The sequence below is a fragment of the Fistularia commersonii genome, chromosome 12, assembly GCF_037954325.1.
Source record: "Fistularia commersonii isolate RoL2024-O1a breed Wild chromosome 12, RoL_Fcom_v1.0, whole genome shotgun sequence".
NCBI classification, from domain to species: Eukaryota; Metazoa; Chordata; class Actinopteri; order Syngnathiformes; family Fistulariidae; genus Fistularia; species Fistularia commersonii.
In genome coordinates this window covers 5,544,292-5,565,288 of record NC_141295.1, presented here as the reverse complement: position 1 = coordinate 5,565,288, position 20,997 = coordinate 5,544,292, and the positions used below count along the sequence as shown (strand labels likewise).

The following is a 20,997-nucleotide window of genomic DNA, read 5'->3' as shown; positions in this document are numbered from 1 at the left end:
AGTTTTTTTTTAGGTTAAAGATAGGTTTTTATGGTTGCCGGCGGCTGAATGGAGAGGAATTAAAAAGTCTGGTAGCTTCAGGTAGGAAAGACCTCCTGTGGCGTTCAGTGGAGCTCCTCGGTGGTATCAGTCTACGACTGAAAGAGCTCTGACAGGACGTCAGTGTCCATGCAGGGGGTGATGGACATTGTCCATGATGCTGAGGAGCTTCCTTTTCCTGTCATAGTCCAGATATTCAAAGTCCCTCCTCTCAGTCCCAGACTCTTGCCTTTCCTCTTCTCTCTCTGCTTCTGATGCTCATGTCAAAGTCAAACAAAATGGCTCCATTAGTTCATCAGGATGTATTTTGAGTTGTTTACGTGGAGAAACATATGAGCTGGAGGTGACGAGAGTTTCCTCTCCATCGGGGAAGCAAACTCCGCTCTCACACGTGACAGGCAGAGTAACTGTCCACGATGCTGTCTGACATTTTGAAACCGGGGGAGACATTTTGAACTGAAGCCTGGAGAAGTTGGCATTTTTTTGGTACCACTTTGGATCATCTGACCCTGTTTCCCCCACAAGTCAGAAGAAGAGGAGCACTCACCTGTGGATATTAAGACTTTTCCTCTCAGACTTCCCAGTCCACTGGGCACAGGTGTGCGATCATGTGACCACATCCGGCCAATCAGCGAGCAGCTGCTCGTCTCCACATTCCAGGAGCAGGTGAGTCGAGTTTGCAGCAGGAAGGAGAACCAGGCGTTTCAGCCAATCTTCTGGCTTCATCTCCTGGCGAGGCTTTGCAATGACACTTGTTTGGTTCCAAGGTGCTCCGTACGTCTTTGCCCGTCGTAAAATATGTCGGGAAAAATATAAATCGGAAATAGAATTCTTCCCATAAAGTGTGAGGTGTCTCCGATGTGCTCTGAAAAAAAAAAAAAAAAAAAAACAAATTCCAAGGTTATCACTATTGCAATAAAACCAATATGCTTAAACACCCTGGATTTCGGGAACAGCCTGCGGACGTATTAGAAGACAGACTGTTCTGTCTGGTGAATTAAAAAGAGAATGATCAGAAAAAAACACTTTTTTCTGGATAAAAGTGTTCACCACCGCCATTTCCTTCCTTTTTGCAAAATCTACCACCATCTGTCCCTCTGCATTCCTATCCTGGATACCAAATCTGCCCATCACTTCTTCATCCCCTCTATTGCCTTCACCAACATGTCCATTGAAGTCTGCACCAATGACCACTCTCTCATTTCTGGGAATATTCTGCATCACTTCATCCAACTCTTTCATGAACTTCTCCTTCTCTTCAGATTCACATCCCACCTGTGGTTCATAGCCACTAACAACACTGAGCAGCACACTTTCAATTTCCAGTTTCAGACTCATAAGTCTATCTGACATTCTTTTCACCTCGAGGACGTTCCTAACAAACTCCTCCTTCAAGATAACTCCTACTCCATTTCTCTTCTTGTCAGTACCATAATAGTACAACTTAAAGCTGCTCCTAAGCTTCTAGCCTTACTATCTTTCCACCTGGTCTCCTGGACACAGTATATCCATCTTCCTTCTCTGCATCATGTCCACCAACTCTCTACCTTTTCCTGTCATAGTCCAGATATTCAAAGTCCCTCCTCTCAGTCCCAGACTCTTTCCTTTCCTCTTCTCTCTCTGCTTCTGATGCTCACGTCAAAGTCAAACCAAATGGCTCCATTAGTTCATCAGGATGTATTTCGAGTTGTTTACGTGGAGAAACATATGAACTGGAGATGACGAGTTTCCTCTCCGTCGGGGAAGCAAACTCCGCTCCTCCACGCAACAGGCAGAGATACTGTCCACTATGCTGTGGACAGTATGTGCAGTGGAATTACAGCTCCAAGCTCATCCTGACTTCTGTGCTGGTCACCGATTGTCCACAACTAACACCATGGTCAGGAATGAAGGTGTCCATATTTGCACTTGGAACCAAGACACCTGAGGCCACGGTTCTTCGATCGACCTTGTGGTCGTGTTGTCGGACTTGAGGCTGCATATCCTGGACACTCGGTGAAGGGTAGGGCGGAGCTGATGACACTAGCTGTTGTTGTCCAATCATCTAGAAGCTCACCCTGACCACCTGGAGCCTTTCTCTACTCCTCCCTGAAAACCATGCAACACTCCTCCCTTTTCAGCTTCCACCACTTTGTCCTCTTCATCTTCCTTGTCACCAGAGTCATCCTACAAACCACCATCCTATGCTGCCTGCTTACGCTCTCACCAACAACTATGTTGGAGTCACTGGTCCCTTTCAGGTCACCTCGTCTACACAAGATGTAGTCTACCAACTGTTAAAATTCGCGCGAAGGCTCTTGTCACCCCGTGCATTGAGAGAAGGGAGCGCCTGCCCCGCACAGAAGCCTCCGCGGCCATTGTGGAAGCTGTTCAGGCGGCCGAAACCTGCCCCGATCCACCCGAGGCTACGGCCGGGTCGGTCAAAAGAAAAAGGTGCCACTTCTGCCCCTGGAAGAAAGACTGCAAGACAAAAGCTGTGTGCTGCACATGTGAGAAATACATCTGCAAAAAACATTCTCACCTTCACACATTCTGTCCTACATGTGCTAAATAGAGTTGATGTTGAAAATAGTTCACAAAGTCAAGCAACATTTTGTTGTTTTCTTGTGTTATGAGAGAAGTGCTTTTTTTATAATTCACTTCCTAATAATAATAAATAAACCTTATAAATAAAGCAATAATAAACCTTAACGGTGTAAAAAAAACTGTTATGACAGTTGGTTTTTGGTTAAAAAAAAAAAAAAGGTGGAATCATGTTTACTGGTGATCCTCTTTTTTTTAAATGTGTAACAATAAATACATGATAAAAAAAAGTGATTAAATTGAGTTAAATTGATAAATAACAGGGTGTTTCATCAAACTAAATAGATTTTGGATTTAGAATTCAATTAAGCCGCTTTATTACCGCCTCCTGCTGCCCGGAGAGCCGGCCAAGCACGCCGTGTCCGAGGGCACCAAGGCCGTCACCAAGTACACCAGCTCCAAGTAGATCTACACTCCAAGTAGATCCACCAACACGACGGCTCTTTTCAGAGCCACCCACCTCCTCTGAGAGCACGTCCGACTGACATGTTGCTATACGACCTCCGGACAAAATTGGGAAATTGTGGTATCTTACTAACTTGCTTTAAGAATAAAGACGTGAGTAAGTCACATTATCGCACATCACGAGAGGAGGAAGCGTCATCCGATCCAATGCACCAGCTTTAACGCGGTCATAATCCGAGGTATTGACAGACACTCGATTGTATATCGAGCACAAACACTGTCCCTTAAGAAATAGGTTCAATGTATATATATATGTAATTACTAAACTCTGCAACGCTCATGAGAACGATCGTGATTACTGTAATATCTTAGTAAAAACATAAAATTTCATAGAATATTTTATTTAATAATATTTGATAAAAAAAAGTTTTACCCTAACCTTTCACCATTCAGCTACGCATAAATTGAGTGTAGCAGAAACGAAGTTTTATCATTTCCCGCATAAAAGCCGCGCCTCCTTTACGTCATCAGCCGCGCAGTATAAGAGCAGCAGCGCGTCCCTCCGCTCCTCCACTCGTCTTCCAGCAAGATGGCCAGAACCAAGCAGACCGCCAGGAAGTCCACCGGAGGCAAAGCCTCCGGTGGAAGCAGCCGGCCACCGAGGCCGCCCGCAAGAGCGCCCCGGCCGCCGGCGGCGTGAAGAAGCCCCACCGCTACAGGCCCGGCGCCGTGGCCCCGCGAGAGATCCGCCGCTACCAGAAGTCCACCGAGCCGCTGATCCGCGAGCTGCCCTTCCAGCGCCTGGCGAGGGAGATCGCCCGGGACTTCAAGACCGACCCGCGCTTCCAGAGCTCCGCCGTCATGGCTCCGCAGGAGGCCGGCGAGGCCTACCTGGTGGGCCTGTTCGAGGACACCGACCCGTGCGCCATCCACGCCAAGAGGGTGACCATCATGCCCAAAGACATCCGGCTGGCGAGGAGGATCCGCGGGGAGAGAGCTTAGACCTCCTGCCGCCGCTCCTCACACGCACAACGGCTCTTTTCAGAGCCACGCACTCCCTCGACGAGCTCCGTCCTCCGCTAACACACTGTTTTTGAACTTGATGAACAAAACAACTGCACCGGTAGAATAATAGTATAGCACTAGGACATCTTACGTGAGTCTTACGTGACTTGTGGAAACATCTCAATTGTTGATTACACAGCTTGATTGATTACACAGCAACAGCTGATGATCATTTATATAGATTATTTATTGTTACTACTCCTTATGTGAATGAGCATAACAATACAGTAATACTGCCATTGATAGACAAGTCACAACTTAATGTAATGGAAGTGAAGTAACCGATCTAGGACACAATCAATATGGCTTATATGGCTTATAGAAACAACTTGGATAATTTTAATTAAAAATGAATATAAAATTACGATACTACTTCTTGTGCCTCCATTGGCCCCCGGACAGATAGGCGAAATAGTCATTTGCATTAGCAGCATAACGTCATTTATAGCGCAAAGTCACAACAGCAGGGATACAAATAACCGAGGGAAGAACAGAAGCACTTTTCACATTGAAAAGCAATAGTTTTCCTGCTTTCCAGCAGGAACACAGTGCTGGAAACCAACCGAGCCGAACACATAGAAACCGTCGTTCATTTGAACGCGAGTAGCAAACCGTCTCTGATTGGAGGACTCAATCCCCGCTCCAACAGACCAATGACAGAGCAGCTGCGGGGCTATATAAACACACGTCTCCACTAGTAATGTCAGTCTGATGAGATTTTCAGACAAGATAAATTCAAAATGAGCGGAAGAGGCAAAACCGGAGGCAAAGCCCGCGCTAAGACCAAGACCCGCTCGTCCCGCGCCGGGCTCCAGTTCCCCGTGGGCCGCGTCCACAGGCTGCTGAGGAAGGGCGACTACGCCGAGCGAGTGGGAGCCGGCGCCCCGGTGTACCTGGCGGCCGTGCCGGAGTACCTGACCGCCGAGATCCCGGAGCTGGCCGGGAACGCCGCCCGCGACAACAAGAAGACCCGCGTCATCCCGCGTCACCTGCAGCCGGCCGTCCGCGACGACGAGGAGCTCGACAAGCTGCTGGGCGGAGTCGCCGTCGCCCAGGGCGGCGTGCTGCCCAACATCCAGGCGGCGCTGCTGCCCAAGAAGACCGAGAAACCCGCCAAGAAGTAGACGGAGCCCCCGGAACAACCGACAACACGACGGCTCTTTTCAGAGCCACGCGACCCGCATCTAGAGCGCTCACACTTCCACGCCACGCTGTTTCACATGAATGATATTCTTCCTCCTATCTACTTTATCATCCAACTTCGTTAATCAAGCGTGCAGGAGGATCAACAAAAACTTATAACAAAAGCTTATAAATTTGAACATCAGTCACCAGCTGCTATCTCTAAGTTCATAGTTCATTAACTCAGCACAACAGGGTCAGTAGTTAGATAGGAAGGAGTGAATTGAGTTTATTGAGCAATGACCAATTATAACAGACCATAAATAACACAGCTTGTTTGATCCACCCAACCTGCATCCAAGGCACGTTTATACAATATTAGTATGCAGCTTCTCAAAAAACTGTACACTTATTAGACCTCCGACTGTCCATCTTGCACTTAGAAGTTGGAAGCACCAATGAAGTTTTCATTCCTGACATCAAATCAGTTATTTCTTTGTGCTCAATCCTGAACGATTCAGTGTCAAATATAGAGTATCAAAGTTAAGGCTATAAAGTGTTCGTATCAAGTGTTATAATTTACCTCCTTTACGCTGAAACGAAAGAAAAACCTGGACTCGGCGTTACTATCCTGAGGTCTTCTGGACTTCCTCCTACAGCACCGTAGGTTCTCTCAGATCCTGTTGGATGCTATTTTTAGGTCTACAAAGACGCGATGCGGTTTCCTCTGACCTTCTCTGTACATCTCGACCAGCATTTTAAAATGAATTACCGCATCGCTTGAAGTCTTTGCGGTCATGAAACCACACTTCTGCTCACAAAGGCTGACTTCTGCTCAGTTTCCCTCTTTCTCTGTATGAACTTCCTCATTCCACCACCAAGTCTCCTTATCTACTTTCCTCCCAGATGACACACCAAGTACTCTTCTACAGGTCTCCCCGATCACATGAGCTATAGTTGTAGAATCATCTGGAAGCTCTCCTTGATCACCCAGAGCCTTTCTCAACTCCTCCCTGAAAACCAAACGCCACTCCTCCCTTTTCAGCTTCCACCACTTTGTCCTCTTTTCCATCCTTTTTGCAAAGTCGACCACCATCTGTCCCTCTGCGTTCCTCTCCTGGAGGCCAAACCTGCCCATCACACCTCCATCACCTCTTATTTCCTGCACCAACATGTCCACTGAGGTCTGCACCACTGACCCCACTCACCTTCATCGCTTCATGGGACTCAATCCAGGAATTCTCCTCCTCTAAGTCACCTCCCACCAGTGGTTCATAGCCACTAACAGCCCTGAGCATCACAACTTCAATTTCCAGCTTCAGACTCACCAATTCATCTGACACTCTTTGCTTCTGCAGAACATTCCTCAAACTCCTCCTTCAAGATAACTCCTACCCCGTTTATCTTTCCATGTATACGACGCCAGTACAACTCCAAATCTGCACCGAAATTTCCTGTTCGGCTCGACGTTTTCTCCTCTCACCTCAACGGCAACCCCAGCAGTGTCCCCTCCGCCCCTCAACGCCTACAGTGAGGCAAAAAAGGATAATCGTGCAAGTTCTCCCACCAAAAAAGATGATAGAGGCCTGTCATTTTCATCATAGGTTCACATCAATATGAGACAGAGAGCGAAAAAAATCCAGAAAATCATATTGTCTGATTTTTAAAGAATGTATTTACAAATGATGCTGGAAAATAAGTATTTGGTCACCGACAAACAAGCAAGATTTCTGGCTCTCACAGACCTGGAACTTCTTTTGGAAGAGGCGCCTTAGTCCTCCACATGTTACCCTGTATTAATGGCACCTGTTTGAACTGGTTATCAGAATAAAAGACACCTGTTTACAACCTCAGTCCCGCTCCAAACTCCACTATGGTCCAGAACAAAAAGAAACAAAACGGTTGACCTGCACCAGCTGGGAAGACTGACTCTGACTCAAAGCCTGCAGTGCAGGACATGTATCCCTGCTTAGGACAGTACATGTCCAGACCCGTCTGAAGTTTGCTGGAGAGCATTTGGATGATCCCGAAGAGGGCTGAGAGAATGTCCTACGGTCATATGAAACCAAAATAGAAGTTTCTGGTCAAAACTCAACTTGTCGTGTTTGGAGGGGAAAGAATGCTGAGTTGTATCCAAATAACACCATACCTACTGTGAAGCACGGCGGTGGAAACATCATGCGTTGGGGACGGTTTTCTGCAAAGGGACCAGGACGACGGATCCGTGTAAAGGAAAGAAGAAGCATCTCAAGGTCCTGGAGCGTCCTAGGAGGGAGTTGAAAATCCGTTGCCCGGCGACAGCCCCGAAACATCACTGCTCCAGATGAGATCTGGGACAAAATACCAGCGACAGTGTGTGAAAACCTTGTGAAGACAATGTTTGACTTCTGTCATTGATAACAAAGGGTACACAAGAAAGTACCACATGCTTATTTTCCACCATCATTTGCAAATAAATTCTTTAAAAATCAGACAGTGATTTTCTTGATATATATATATTTTTTTTTGCATTCTGTCTCTCATAGTTGAATTGTACCGATGATGAAAATGACAGGCCTCGCTCATCTTTTTCAGAGGGTTTTCTTGAGACTGTTTCTCAACCAGAAGGAGGAAGGAAGTTGAATTAAATGCAGCGTTGCCACCACCCCACCCTCAAACACACACTGAAGACACTTCTTTCTCTCAGGTTCTTCCAGGCTAATATGAGACTGGTGTCTCTGGGTCATCTGCCGGAGCGGCGATGAGTCCGACCGAAGCGCTGAGTGGACTCGTGGTCCTGCTCCTGTCCCTCCAAGGTACCGAACTTCTCATTTCTATTTCACGAGGGATCACACGGCGACTGACGGAAATCGTGACAGAGATGCACCTTTGTATCTGGATACCGTCCTGTTATTTCTACATTCGCCGTTTGTTTTTTGAGGAGGTTTCAAGGATCGCCAAAGTGTAGAAAGTCGCCAGAGAACCGCCGAGAGTCCTCTCTCTTCAGATAACTCGGCGTTCCCGTCCCAGTTGGAGCCTGAGGTTCTGCCGCCGTCATTTCTGACCGAGCGTGCTCCTCGCCCATGCTCCTGAAGACACTTCTCGCGTCTTGAAGATCTTCCGTTCGGTCCAGTTCTAACAGACCTTTGAGAGTTTTTCGGCTTGAACATAGCGAACCATCTCGGCTCGGTCCGACCCAAAGCTCAATTTCCCCGTCTCGTGTCGGCACGTTTGAACCGAAGGGACTCAGTCAGGCGGCAGACGAGCGTCACGCAGCCTCACGCTGGATCAAAATAGTCTTCCTGCGATAAAAATGCAAAGGTATTCATTGTTAAATTGTTAAAAGTTTTTCCTTCCTGTTTCCCCCCTTGATGTTGCAGTGTCTCCTTCCTACACTGAGTGGGAGGTGAAGTACAGATCCATGAGACTCTGCACACTGACAGGATTCAGTGCAGAGATAAGATGCATCTTCAACTACCCGTCATATTCAGACAGATTGCCAAAAACATCGAATGAGTTACGCAGGACACTGTGGTTCACTGAGCAGAGAGACGGCCCACCAGTGGACCTGACAACAGAGCCTGAGTACGCAGGCCGGGTGAAGAATCAGTGCAGAGACAAGCGGTGCACTCTGACAATCTCCAACCTGAGAGAGAGCGACGCTGCCACCTACACATTCAGGTTCATCACTGACCTGGATAATTACACCGGATCCCCCGGGGTCACTCTGGAAGTCAAGAGTAAGACCCCAGCAGCAACGTTTCTCCGACTAGACGTTTCCATCACACACAAATTTCAAACAAAAAAAGAAAAAAATATTCCTTTTGTGTGAAGTTAGATTTGAATGAAATATCTTTCCTGTCTTTCGTCCCTCCAGGCCTCAGGATCGAAAAAGACAGTTATTACATGTCATGTGTCGACGGCTGTGGGATGACTGGGCTTACATATAGCTGGTTTAGAAATGGACGGAAAATTGAAGGAGAAAGTTATTATTCTTCTTATTATTATTACCAAGAAACTTCTGCAGACAGTGTGTCTTGTGCCATACAAGGATACGAGCGCCATCCCTCCCCTGCAGTGTGTGAGTCCCCTCTTTGTTAGCATCTCTCTTCTATTATTCTGATCTCTTTGTGACTCTGCTTGGAAATGTTCTCTCTCAGGTGTGAAGGGTTCTGTGTGCAACATGGTGACCTACACCCACAGAGACATCTGCGCCCCCAAGGGCTCGGCCGTGGACATCTCCTGCAGCTACACCAGTCCAGGGACAGTTTCGTCCACGTTCTGGTTCCGCACTGAAGGGAAGGATCGGAGGCCTCCCTCACAGCCTGAAGACATCAGGAAAAAGGCAAACTACATCGGACGTGTTGAGGTGGACGGTTCAGGGAACGGACGCTCCACACTGAGAATCAGCGACCTGAGCGAGAGCGATTCAGCAGAGTATCACTTCAGACTTGAGGGGACAGGCTTTCGATGGAAGAACGAGTTACCTGCGACAACGCTGACCGTTACAGGTGCTGAAGAACTTTCACCGCTTCCAGACTTTGGTTCACAGCAAAGGTCGAACTCAGATTTAAACTGTATTCTGAGAGGAACATCCTCTCCCTCATAACTCTTCTCCTTCTCTTCACCATCTTCAACATACCACACTGTCGTCCGCGTGGAGGCAAACATCCGGCCGAAGCCCATCGCTTTAGAAAGCATCGGCTGCTTCTTTACGATGACATTATTCCCGCTCTCTCTTTGGTATCCAGCTCTGCAGGTTCAGGTCAGGAGGAAAAACAGCTATAAGAACATGGTGGAAGTGGAGCTGTTGTGTCACAGCAGCTGCAGCTCAGTGGGTCGTTTTTCCTACATCTGGATGCTGAACGGAAGTGAGATCCCCTCCCAGAAGAAGGATCACCTGAAGGTCCATTTGAGTCCCGCAGAGTTTGTCTCCTGTGCTTTGGAAGGACATCTTCAGCACCCATCTCCGCCGCTGTGTGAGTTTTCCTTCATTCTTATTGGAAAACCAAACAACCTGAAGAGTCCAGCCTGAAGCCGTCATCCTGCCGTCCACTTGCAGGGGAAAGTTAAACATGCTGACTTGTAACTGCATGTCTTTTGTTTCCACATCTTCACCCCCAGATGCTCCGGATGTCCCCCGGGTGTCGCTCAGTGCTGCTGACATCCTGGAGGGCAGCTCAGTGACTCTGACCTGCCTTAGCGCTCTGGGGGAGACAGTGAAGTACCTCTGGTACAAGATTGGAAGGGAAACCACCACGGTGGGCACAGAAAGACAACTCCTCCTCAGTCCAGTCCGGAGCTCAGACTCCGGGAAGTATTACTGCACCATTAAAAATGTGCTGGGGTCGAAGTCGTCTGAGGCCGTCCACATCGATGTGAAATGTGAGTTGAAGCAGTTATTTGACAAAACTACATCCATTAAAGTCTGTCCCTCGTAAACTTGTTGCTGCTCAGGTCATGTGGGTAAACAGGCACGTCTTCAAACATCACCGCCCACATACTTCCCATGTCTGCTTTACGTTGGTCAGCAATTCGTCCCTCTGAGGGCAGTTCAGAGGTCCATTTCAGACAATGACTAACATGGTGCTGGTGGAGGAGCTGGGGATGATGTACATTCTAAGAAAGAACAAGAAGAGGCAGAAGAGTTATCAATGATCCGAAATGTCCTTTCGGTGTCTCTCCATTTCCCAGATTCAATGAAAGCGGTGGCAGGCGGATCAATCGCAGCACTTTTCTTTCTGGTCCTGGTTTTGCTCCTGGTCACCCTGTTTCTCAGGTAAGTGCCTCAAGGTTGACACCCAAAGACTTTCCCTTCAGCTTAACATGAGTACTCAAGATCTGGTCTTTCCTGCCTCCCAGTAAAAAGATGTTCTCCAAACAACCGTCTGGGCATCGAGTGGAACCGGACGGGGAAGCAGAGGTGAGGAACCAGATCTTCCTCAAACCTCCTTGACCAGCAGACTGAAGCCCCTCCGTCTCCTCAGGAACACCTGTACCAGAACCCCTCGGCGGGAGCAGGAGCAACGGCAGCAGGGCCGGACGGTAACCTTGCATACTCCACTGTGACCTTCAAGAAAAGCCATGAAGAACCCGTCTACTCCAACGTCCTTCGAACCAAAGGCCTCGGCCTGAGCGGTGAGGATGAAGAGAAGGAAAGGGATGAGGATTACGTGGAGTACAGTGCTATCAAATATCCAGGGTGAGTCCTGGAGATTCTCCCAGGACCCCCTCTGTTGCCGAGAGCCTGCTTTTCATTGGTGGTTGCTATGGTAACGCCGACAGCTTTTAGAACGCAGACCTTCCCCCTCATGTCGTAAGTGCGCCGCTGCTGTGCGATAAAGGCCAAAGTCTGTCGGGCCATGGAGGGTTTGTCACAACCAGGGACTTTGTCTAAAACTGTAAGATCTTTTACTTTTGACACTTCCATGAAGCTCTTGCAGGACATTGTTAATCCCCTGCATGAAACCTGCGAGCAGTAGGCGGGTCCTCCGAGCAGCGTCCGGGGAGCAGCCGTGGATTCGCTGCCTTGCTCACCGACTCTCCGGCAGGCCAGAAGAAGAACGGGAATCCACCCATTCAACTGCTTTCTTTGTTGCTCCTTCCTACAACCCATCCATCATCTACCGCTTACCTTGCCCTCACCATTTTAAAATAAAGAGCATTTCAAACTCACTGAACAAGTGACTAATGTGTCACTTATTTCCTACTTCAGCCCATCAATAAATTATTATTAACATCCATCCATCTTCCCTCGTTTAGCCGGAATCGGGTGGCAGGGGCAGCAGCCGGAGCAGTGAGGCCAAGACCTCCCTCTCCCCCGCCATATGGTCCAGCTCCTTTTGGGGACCCCAAGACGTTCCCAGGCCAGCCTGGAGACATGGTCTCTCCAGTGTGTCCTGGCTCTTCCCCAAGATGGACATGCCTGGAAAACCTCCCCTGCGAGGTGTCCAGGAGTCCCCGCATCTGACTCCTCTCCTCTACTTCGAGCTCCTCCCAGATGACCCAACTTCTCACCCCGTCTCTAAGGGAGAGTCTGGCCACCCTGCGGAGGAAAGTCCCTTCGTCCGCTTCTTTCATCTCGTTCTTTAGGTCACCACCCACAGCTCGTGACCATAGGTGAGGGTGGGAATGTAGATCGACCAGTAAATTGAGAGCTTCGCCTTTTGGCTCAGCTCCCTCTTCACCACGACAGGCCGGTACAGAGTCCGCATTGTTACAGAAAGGTGTCCATATGTGATAACACTAGCTGTTGTTGTCCAATCATCTAGAAGCTCTCCCTGACCACCCAGAGCCTTTCTCAACTTCTCCCTTTTCAGCTTCCACCACTTTGTCCTCTGCTCTGCCTTTGTCGTCTTCATCTTCCTTGTCACCAGAGTCATCCTACAAACCACCATCCTATGCTGCCTGCTTACACTCTCACCTACAACTACTCTGCAGTCACTGATCTCTTTCAGGTCACCTCGTCTGTACAAGATGTAGTCTACCTAAGTGCTACCTAGGGCGGAGCTGATAACACGAGCTGTTGGTGTCCAATCATCTAGAAGCTCTCCCTGACCACCCAGAGCCTTTCTCAACTCCTCCCTGAAAACCAGACTGTAATGTTTCTCGGTTTGAGAAATGTACCGTGCGTACAAGAACGATCCTTGGGACGTTAGAACGGATGTAGGCTTTAATGGCAGAGCATGTTCCAGAGTGAGAAGAAGAAGAAGAAGCCCCCATGCTATCTGACATTAATGCACCTCTGCGACATCTGTTGAAAGAGTCCAGTGAGTTTGTTTGGGATACACAGCATGACGAAGCATTGAGAAAAACGAAAGACCTTATAACGCGCGAGCCAGGCCCCGTTCTTGCCTTCTATGATCCCAAGAGAGAACTGAGGCTACAGGTCAACGCTTCAAAGTATGGTCTAGGAGCGACTCTGCTTCAAGAAGGTAAGCCCATCGGCTATGCATCCAGATCTCTCGCAGACAGTGAAGTGAACTACGCACAGATCGAGAAAGAGCTATATGCCATCTTGTTCGGATGCAAGCGTTTTCACCAGTATGTATATGGGCGTCAGGTCATCGTGGAAAGTGACCACAAGCCACTAGAATTCATTCTTCGCAAGCCTCTCACTGCAGCTCCTCCAAGGTTGCAACGAATGATTCTCCAGTCGCAGAGATACGATTTCAGCATCATTCACACACCAGGCAGAGACATCCCTCTGGCAGATGCTCTCTCAAGGAAATCACTCCCTGACCCTGATGACAGCCTCAAGGAAGGTATGGATTTGCATGTGCAAACAGTGTACCAAAGCTTACCCGTCAGTGACACAAAACTGAAACTGATACAAGTAGAAACAGAAAGGGACCCTCACATGGTGTCAGAGTAAAAGGGAAACTCAAGACGAAATGGACATGTCTGGATTGCCTTCGCCCCGCATGGACTGGGATGCTACAAACCTGCCCGAAGCATGGCGTAAGTTCAAGCTCCACGACGAAATGATGTTGTCTGGACCGCTAAAGAAAAAAGGGGAAGACGAAAAGTGCTGCAATCTACTTCTTTGGGTTGGAGAACAAGGCAGAGATATCTACAACACATGGACACGAACGGAAGGTGAACGTAAGACACTACACACCTACTGCGACCGCTTTGAAGAATACGTTATGCCAAAGACGAACATTATCTTGTACACACGGTACATTTCTGAAACCGAGAAACATTACACATACAACACTCCTCCCTTTTCAGCTTCCACCACTTTGTCCTCTGCTCTGCCTTTGTCCTCTTCATCTTCCTTGTCACCACAGTCATCCTACAAACCACCATCCTATGCTGTCTGCTTACAGTCCCACCAACAACTACTTTGCAGTCACTGATCTCTTTCAGGTCACCTTGTCTATACAAGATGTAGTCAACCCACATTCTCCTACCTCTGCTCTTATAAGTTACCCTAAGTTCCTGTCTTTTCTGGAAAAAAAGGGGTCACTACAGCCCTTGTGAACTCCGTTCTTCCACGTAACAGGCAGAGATACTGTCCACTATGCTGTCTGACAAGTCCAGCTGACCCTGATTTTCTATTCCCTTCTGAATTAATAAATCAGATGTGGACACCACTCCAGCAGGTTTCCGTAGTGTAGTGGTTATCACGTTCGCCTAACACGCGAAAGGTCCTCGGTTCGAAACCGGGCGGAAACATTTTAAACTGTAGCCAGGAGAAGTTGGCATTTTTTGGTACCACTTTGGTACCAGATATTAAGACTTTTCCTCTCAGGCTTCCCAGTCCACTGGGCACAGGTGTGCGATCATGTGACCACATTCAGCCAATCGAGCAGCTGCTCGTCTCCACATTCCAGGAGCAGGTGAGTCGGGTTTGCAGCAGGAAGGAGAACCAGGCGTTTCAGACAATCCTTTGCTTCATCTCCAGCTCTGGGGTGTTTCTCACCCTCTGCTGGACACCAGTGGAATTACAGCTCCAAGCTCATCCTGAATGACCAACAAGTATCCAGCTTTGTATGCAGACCCCCATGAAGAAGAAAATCACTGGACCCAACTTTCCTTTGCCCGGAAACAGGGAACCAGGGCCCCTCAGGAAGGGCCAAGGAGGCTGGGTTCTGTTTGAACCGGATGGCACCCGGAGCAGGGGACCTCAGGGATCTGATCCTCGGCTGCAGAACCTGACTCTTGTCAGTCCAGTCCAGTTTATTGTCCAAGTGGACACCCAGGTACTTATAACTGTCCACAATGTCCCAGAGCAGGGGACCTCGGCGATCCGATCCTCGGCTGCAGAAGCTGACTCTTGGTACATGGAGTGTCACCTGTCTAGCGGGAAGGAGCCTGACCTGGTGCACATGGCTGAGAGATTCCTGCCAGAAGTCGTTGGACTCACCTCGACGCACAGCGTGGGGTCTGGAACCAGGCTTCTCGTGAGGGGCTCGACTCTTTTTTTACTCTGGAGTTGCCCCTGGTGGGAGGTGCCGGCTGATGTGGGCATATTGATCGCCCCCCTCCTGGCGCCTGCACGTTGGGGTTCAACCCGGTGGACGAGGGGGTAGCCTGCCTCTGCCTTCAGGTGGGGAGATTGGTTTTGACCGTCGTTTTTAGAAATGCACCCAAAAATAGTTCAATTTATCCACCATTCTTGGGGTCCTAAAAGGGGCTGTTAAAGAGCACTCCTACCTTGGACTCCCTTGTTATACCAGGTGACTTAAAGACTCATGTGGGCAAAGACTCTTCGACTTGGACTCATTTCTGGGGATAGTCTGCATCACTTCATCTAGCTCATTCTTTGTTCCTGTGGTTCATAGCCACTTCCAACACTGAGCAGCACACGTTCAATGTCCAGTTTCAGACTCATAAGTCTATCTGACCTTCTTTTCACCTCTAGGACGTTCCTAACAGACTCCTCCTTCAAGATAACTCCTACTCCATTTCTCTTCTTGTCAGTACCATAATAGTACAACTTAAAGCTGCTCCTAAGCTTCTAGCCTTACTACCTTTCCACCTGGTCTCCTGGACACACAGTATATCCACCTTCCTTCTCTGCATCATGTCCACCAACTCTCTACCTTTTCTTGTCATAGTCCAGATATTCAAAGTCCCTCCTCTCAGTCCCAGAATCTTGCCTTTCCTCTTCTCTCTCTGCTTCTGATGCTCATGTCAAAGTCAAACCAAATGGCTCCATTAGTTCATCAGGATGTATTTCGAGTTGTTTACGTGGAGAAACATATGAGCTGGAGATGACGAGAGTTTCCTCTCCGTCGGGGGAGCAAACTCCGCTCCTCCACGTAACAGGCAGAGATACTGTCCACTATGCTGTGGACAGTATGTGCAGTGGAATTACAGCTCCAAGCTCATCCTGACTTCTGTGCTGGTCACCGATTGTCCACAACTGACACCATGGTCAGGAATGAAGGCGTCCATATTTGCACTTGGAACCAAGACACCTGAGGCCACGGTTCTTCGATCGACCTTGTGGTCGTGTTGTCGGACTTGAGGCTGCATATCCTGGACACTCGGTGAAGGGTAGGGCGGAGCTGATAACACTAGCTGTTGTTGTCCAATCATCTAGAAGCTCTCCCTGACCACCTGGAGCCTTTCTCTACTCCTTCCTGAAAACCATGCAACACTCCTCCCTTTTCAGCTTCCACCACTTTGTCCTCTTCATCTTCCTTGTCACCAGAGTCATCCTACAAACCACCATCCTATGCTGCCTGCTTACGCTCTCACCTACAACTACTCTGAAGTCACTGATCTCTTTCAGGTTACCTCGTCTATACAAGATGTAGTCTACCCACATTCTCCTACCTCTGCTCTCAAAGGTTACCCTAAGTTCCTGTCTTTTCTGGGAAAAAAAGGGCTCACTGCAGCCATTTCCATCCTTTTTGCAAAGTCGACCACCATCTGTCCCTCTGCATTCCCATCCTGGATTTTGTAAGTCGCTTCAGATAAAAGCGTCTGCCAAATGACTGTAATGTACCCATCATTCTTGGGGTCCCTTGAGGGGCTGTTAGAAGGTGCTCCTACCTGGGACTCCCTTGTTATACTGGGACACTTCAATGCACACTTGGGCAACGACTGTGCGACTGGGAAGGGCGTGATTTGGAGGAATAGCCCCCCTACAACAGGGACTTCTGTGCTCATCACAGATTGTCCATAACCAACACCATGGTCAGGGATGAAGGTGTCCATATGTGCGCGAGACAAGTCCATGATTCTCCATTCCTTACTGAATTAAAAACTGAGAAGTGGACCAACCTTCGGAGGGTTTCCGTAGTGTAGTGGTCATCACATTCGCCTCACACGCGAAAGGTCCCCGGTTCGAAACCGGGCGGAAACACTTTTGTTTTTAGCCTGGAGAATTTGGCATTTATTTTGCTCCCTTTTAGGGTCATCTGAGTTTCCCTCAGAAGTCAGAAGAAGAGGACCACTCACCTGTGGATATTAGGACTTTTCCTCTCAGGCTTCCCAGTCCACTGGGCACGGGTGTGCGATCATGTGACCACATCCAGCCAATCAGCGAGCAGCTGCTCGTCTCCACATTCCAGGAGCAGGTGAATCGAGTTTGCAGCAGGAAGGAGAACCAGGCGTTTCAGCCAATCTTCTGGCTTCATCTCCAGCTCTGGGGTGTTTTCTCACCTCTGCTGGACACCAGTGGAATTACAGCTCAGAGCTCATCCTGACTTCTGTGCTGGTCACAGATTGTCCACAACTAACACCATGGTCAGGCAGAAAAGTGTCCATATATGATCTTCCTTGTCACCAGAGTCATCCTACAAACCACCATTCTATGCGTCCTGCTTACGCTCCGACCAACAACTGCTTTGCAGTCACTGATCTCTTTCAGGTCACCTCGTCTATACAAGATGTAGTCTACCCACATTCTCCTACCTCTGCTCTTATAAGTTACCCTAAGTTCCTGTCTTTTCTGGAAAAAAAGGGGTCACTACAGCCCTTGTGAACTCCGTTCTTCCACGTGACAGTCAGAGATACTGTCCACGATGCTGTCTGACAAGTCCAGCTGACCCTGATTTTCTATTCCCTTCTGAATTAAGAAATCAGATGTGGACACCACTCCAGCAGGTTTCCGTAGTGTAGTGGTTATCACATTCGCCTAACACGCGAAAGGTCCCCGGTCCGAAACCGGGCGGAAACATTTTAAAACTGTAGCCAGGAGAAGTTGGCATTTTTTGGTACAACTTTGGTACCAGATATTAAGGTTTTTCCTCTCAGGCTTCCCAGTCCACTGGGCACGGGTGTGCGATCATGTGACCACATCCAGCCAATCAGCGAGCAGCTGCTCGTCTCCACATTCCAGGAGCAGGTGAGTCGAGTTTGCAGCAGGAAGGAGAACCAGGCGTTTCAGACAATCCTTTGCTTCATCTCCAGCTCTGGGGTGTTTCTCACCCTCTGCTGGACACCAGTGGAATTACAGCTCAGAGCTCATCCTGAATGACCAACAAGTATCCAGCTTCGTATGCAGACCCCCATGAAGAACAAAATCACTGGACCCAGGCTTCTCGTGAGGGGCTCGACTCTTTTTTTACTCTGGAGTTGCCCCTGGTGGGAGGTGCCGGCTGATGTGGGCATATTGATCGCCCCCGTCCTGGCGCCTGCACGTTGGGGTTCAACCTGGTGGACGAGGGGGTAGCCTGTCCGCCTTCAGGTGGGGAGATTGGTTTTGACTGTCATTTTTAGAAATGCACCCAAAAACAGTTCGGTTTACCCACCCTTCTTGGGGTCCCTTGAGGGGCTGTTAGAAGGCGCTCCTACCGAGGACTCCCTTGTTATACTGGGAGACTTCAATAAGATAAGACAAGATAAGAACAACTTCATTAATCCCGAAGGAAATTGTTGTGCCAGAGTTACAGAAAATATAACAGTAATAAATAATAAAAAGAAAAGGCAGAATTAGAAATAAAATAAACTATAAACTATAAAGTGTCTCAGTGAAACTATGAAGTGTCTTAGTAACAAGTGAGGTAAGGAGTGCACAATAGTATGATAAAGGAAAGATTGTAGTGTAGCTGTTATGAAATGAAATATTGCACAGTTTTTGTTTTTTTTTTTAGGTTAAAGATAGGTTTTTATGGTTGCCGGCGGCTGAATGGAGAGGAATTAAAAAGTCTGATCGCCTCAGGGAGGAAAGACCTCCTGTGGCGTTCAGTGGAGCTCCTCGGTGGAATCAGTCTGCGGCTGAAAGAGCTCTGACAGGACGTCAGTGTCCATGCAGGGGGTGATGGACGTTGTCCATGATGCTGAGGAGCTTCCTCAGCATCCTCCTCTCTGACACCTGCACCACAGACTCCAGCTCCACTCCCAGGACAGATCCAGCTCTCCTGATGAGCTTGTTGAGTCTGTTAGCATCAGCTGTCTTGATCCTGCTGCCCAGAACACAACAGCGTAGAAGATGACGCCGGACGCCACCGAGTGGTAGAACATCTGCAGCATGGACCTGCAGACGTTGAAAGATCTGAGCCTCCTGAGGAAGAACAGGCGGCTCTGACCCTTCTTGAAGATGGCGTTGGTGTTAACAGTTCAGTCCGGTTTACTGTCCAAGTGGACACCCAGGTACTTATAACTGTCCACAATGTCCACCTCTGTACCCCTGATGGTGACCGGGGTCGGATGGGTCCTCTGTTTCCTGAAATCCACCACCAGCTCCTTTGTCTTTGTGACACTGAGCTGGAGGTGGATTCAGTCCACATCATTCCACAAACCATGTCCACCAACTCTCTACCTTTTCCTGTCATAGTCCAGATATCAAAGTTCCTCCTCTCAGTCCCAAACTCTTTCCTTTCCTCTTCTCTCTCTGCTTCTGATGCTCATGTCAAAGTCAAACCAAATGGCTCCATTAGTTCATCAGGATGTATTTCGAGTTGTTTACGTGGAGAAACATATGAGCTGGAGGTGACGAGAGTTTCCTCTCCATCGGGGAAGCAAACTCCGCTCCTCCACGTAACAGGCAGAGATACTGTCCACTCTGCTGTTGACGTCTTTCCTCCCTGAGGCGATCAGACTTTTTAATTCCTCTCCATTCAGCCGCCGGCAACCATAAAAACCTATCTTTAACCTAAAAACAAACAAAAATGTGCAATATCTCATTTCTGTGCAATATTCAGAAACTGTACAATATTTCATCTCATCTCATAACAGCTACACTACAATGTTCCCTTCTATCATACTATTGTGCACTCCTTACCTCACTTGTTACTAAGACACTTATAGTTTTATCACTGCTTACTAAGACACTTTATAGTTTCACTGATACACTTTATAGTTTATAGTTTATTTTTATTTCTAATTCTGCCTTTTCTTTTTATTATTTATTACTGTTATATTTTCTGTAACTCTGGCACTGCAATTTCCTTCGGGATTAATAAAGTTGTTCTTATTCTTATTCTTATTCTTATATCCTGGACACTCGGTGAAGGGTAGGGCGGAGCTGATAACACTAGCTGTTGTTGTCCAATCATCTAGAAGCTCACCCTGACCACCCAGAGCCTTTCTCAACTGCTCCCTTTTCAGCTTCCACCACTTTGTCCTCTGCTGTCTTTGTCCTCTTCATCTTCCTTGTCACCAGAGTCATCCTACAAACCACCATCCTATGCTGTCTGCTTACAGTCCCACCAACAACTACTTTGCAGTCACCGATCTCTTTCAGGTCACCTCGTCTGTACAAGATGTAGTCTACCTAAGTGCTCCTACCTCTGCTCTTATAAGTTACCCTAAGTTCCTGTCTTTTCTGGACAAAAAGGGCTCACCACAGCCCTTGTGAACTCTGCTCTTTCACGTAACAGGCAGAGATACTGTCCACTCTGCTGTCTGACAAGTCCAGCTGACCCTGATTCTCCATTCCCTTCTGAATTAACATCTCAGATGTAGAGACCAAACCTGCAGGTTTCCGTAGTGTAGTGGTTATCACGTTCGACAGGAGGGGGTGGAGAGAGTCCCAGTGGGGGGCAGGAGGGCTGAGGTGTAAACGAGACATCGTCCAGGGAAGCAGAAGAGGTGCGTGGGGGAGGGGGAAAGCTCCTCAAAGTGAGGGGTGAGGGCGCAGGGGAAGGAAAGTCCTGAGAGGAGCTGGGGGGAGGGTGGGCGGAGGCACCTTCATCAAATCTGTTAAAAAACAGGTTTAGTTCGTTTGCCTCCTACAAGTCTCCTTCCATCATCTGGCTTGCTTGTTTTCCATGGCCAGTGATGGTTTTCAACCCACTCCACACCTCCCTCATGTTGTTCTGCTGGAGTTTGCTCTCCAGCTTCCTCCTGAAACTGTCCTTTCCCTCTGCGATCTTCTCCCTCAGCTCAGTCTGCGCCTTCTTC

General features: G+C 48.4%; 1 protein-coding gene, 1 long non-coding RNA gene, 2 other non-coding genes and 1 pseudogene across 4 annotated transcripts in view; 4 read left to right on the top strand and 1 right to left on the bottom strand.

Moving 5' to 3' along the window:
• LOC147228485 (uncharacterized) overlaps positions 1 to 20,997 on the bottom strand; it is a 121,702-nt gene that overhangs the window by 45,706 nt on the left and 54,999 nt on the right. The gene's annotated exons all lie outside the window — the stretch shown is intronic.
• On the top strand, positions 3,453 to 4,737 carry LOC147228497 (histone H3-like; annotated as a pseudogene).
• Positions 4,833 to 7,310, top strand: LOC147228496 (histone H2A-like). Its single transcript, XM_086156600.1, has one exon. The coding sequence runs from the start codon at positions 4,833 to 4,835 to the stop codon at positions 5,214 to 5,216; it is 384 nt and encodes a 127-aa protein (XP_086012726.1). The 3' UTR covers positions 5,217 to 7,310.
• Positions 14,301 to 14,373, top strand: trnav-aac (transfer RNA valine (anticodon AAC)). Its single transcript has one exon. It is a non-coding gene; the product is annotated as a tRNA-Val (tRNA).
• On the top strand, positions 16,942 to 17,014 carry trnav-cac (transfer RNA valine (anticodon CAC)). Its single transcript has one exon. It is a non-coding gene; the product is annotated as a tRNA-Val (tRNA).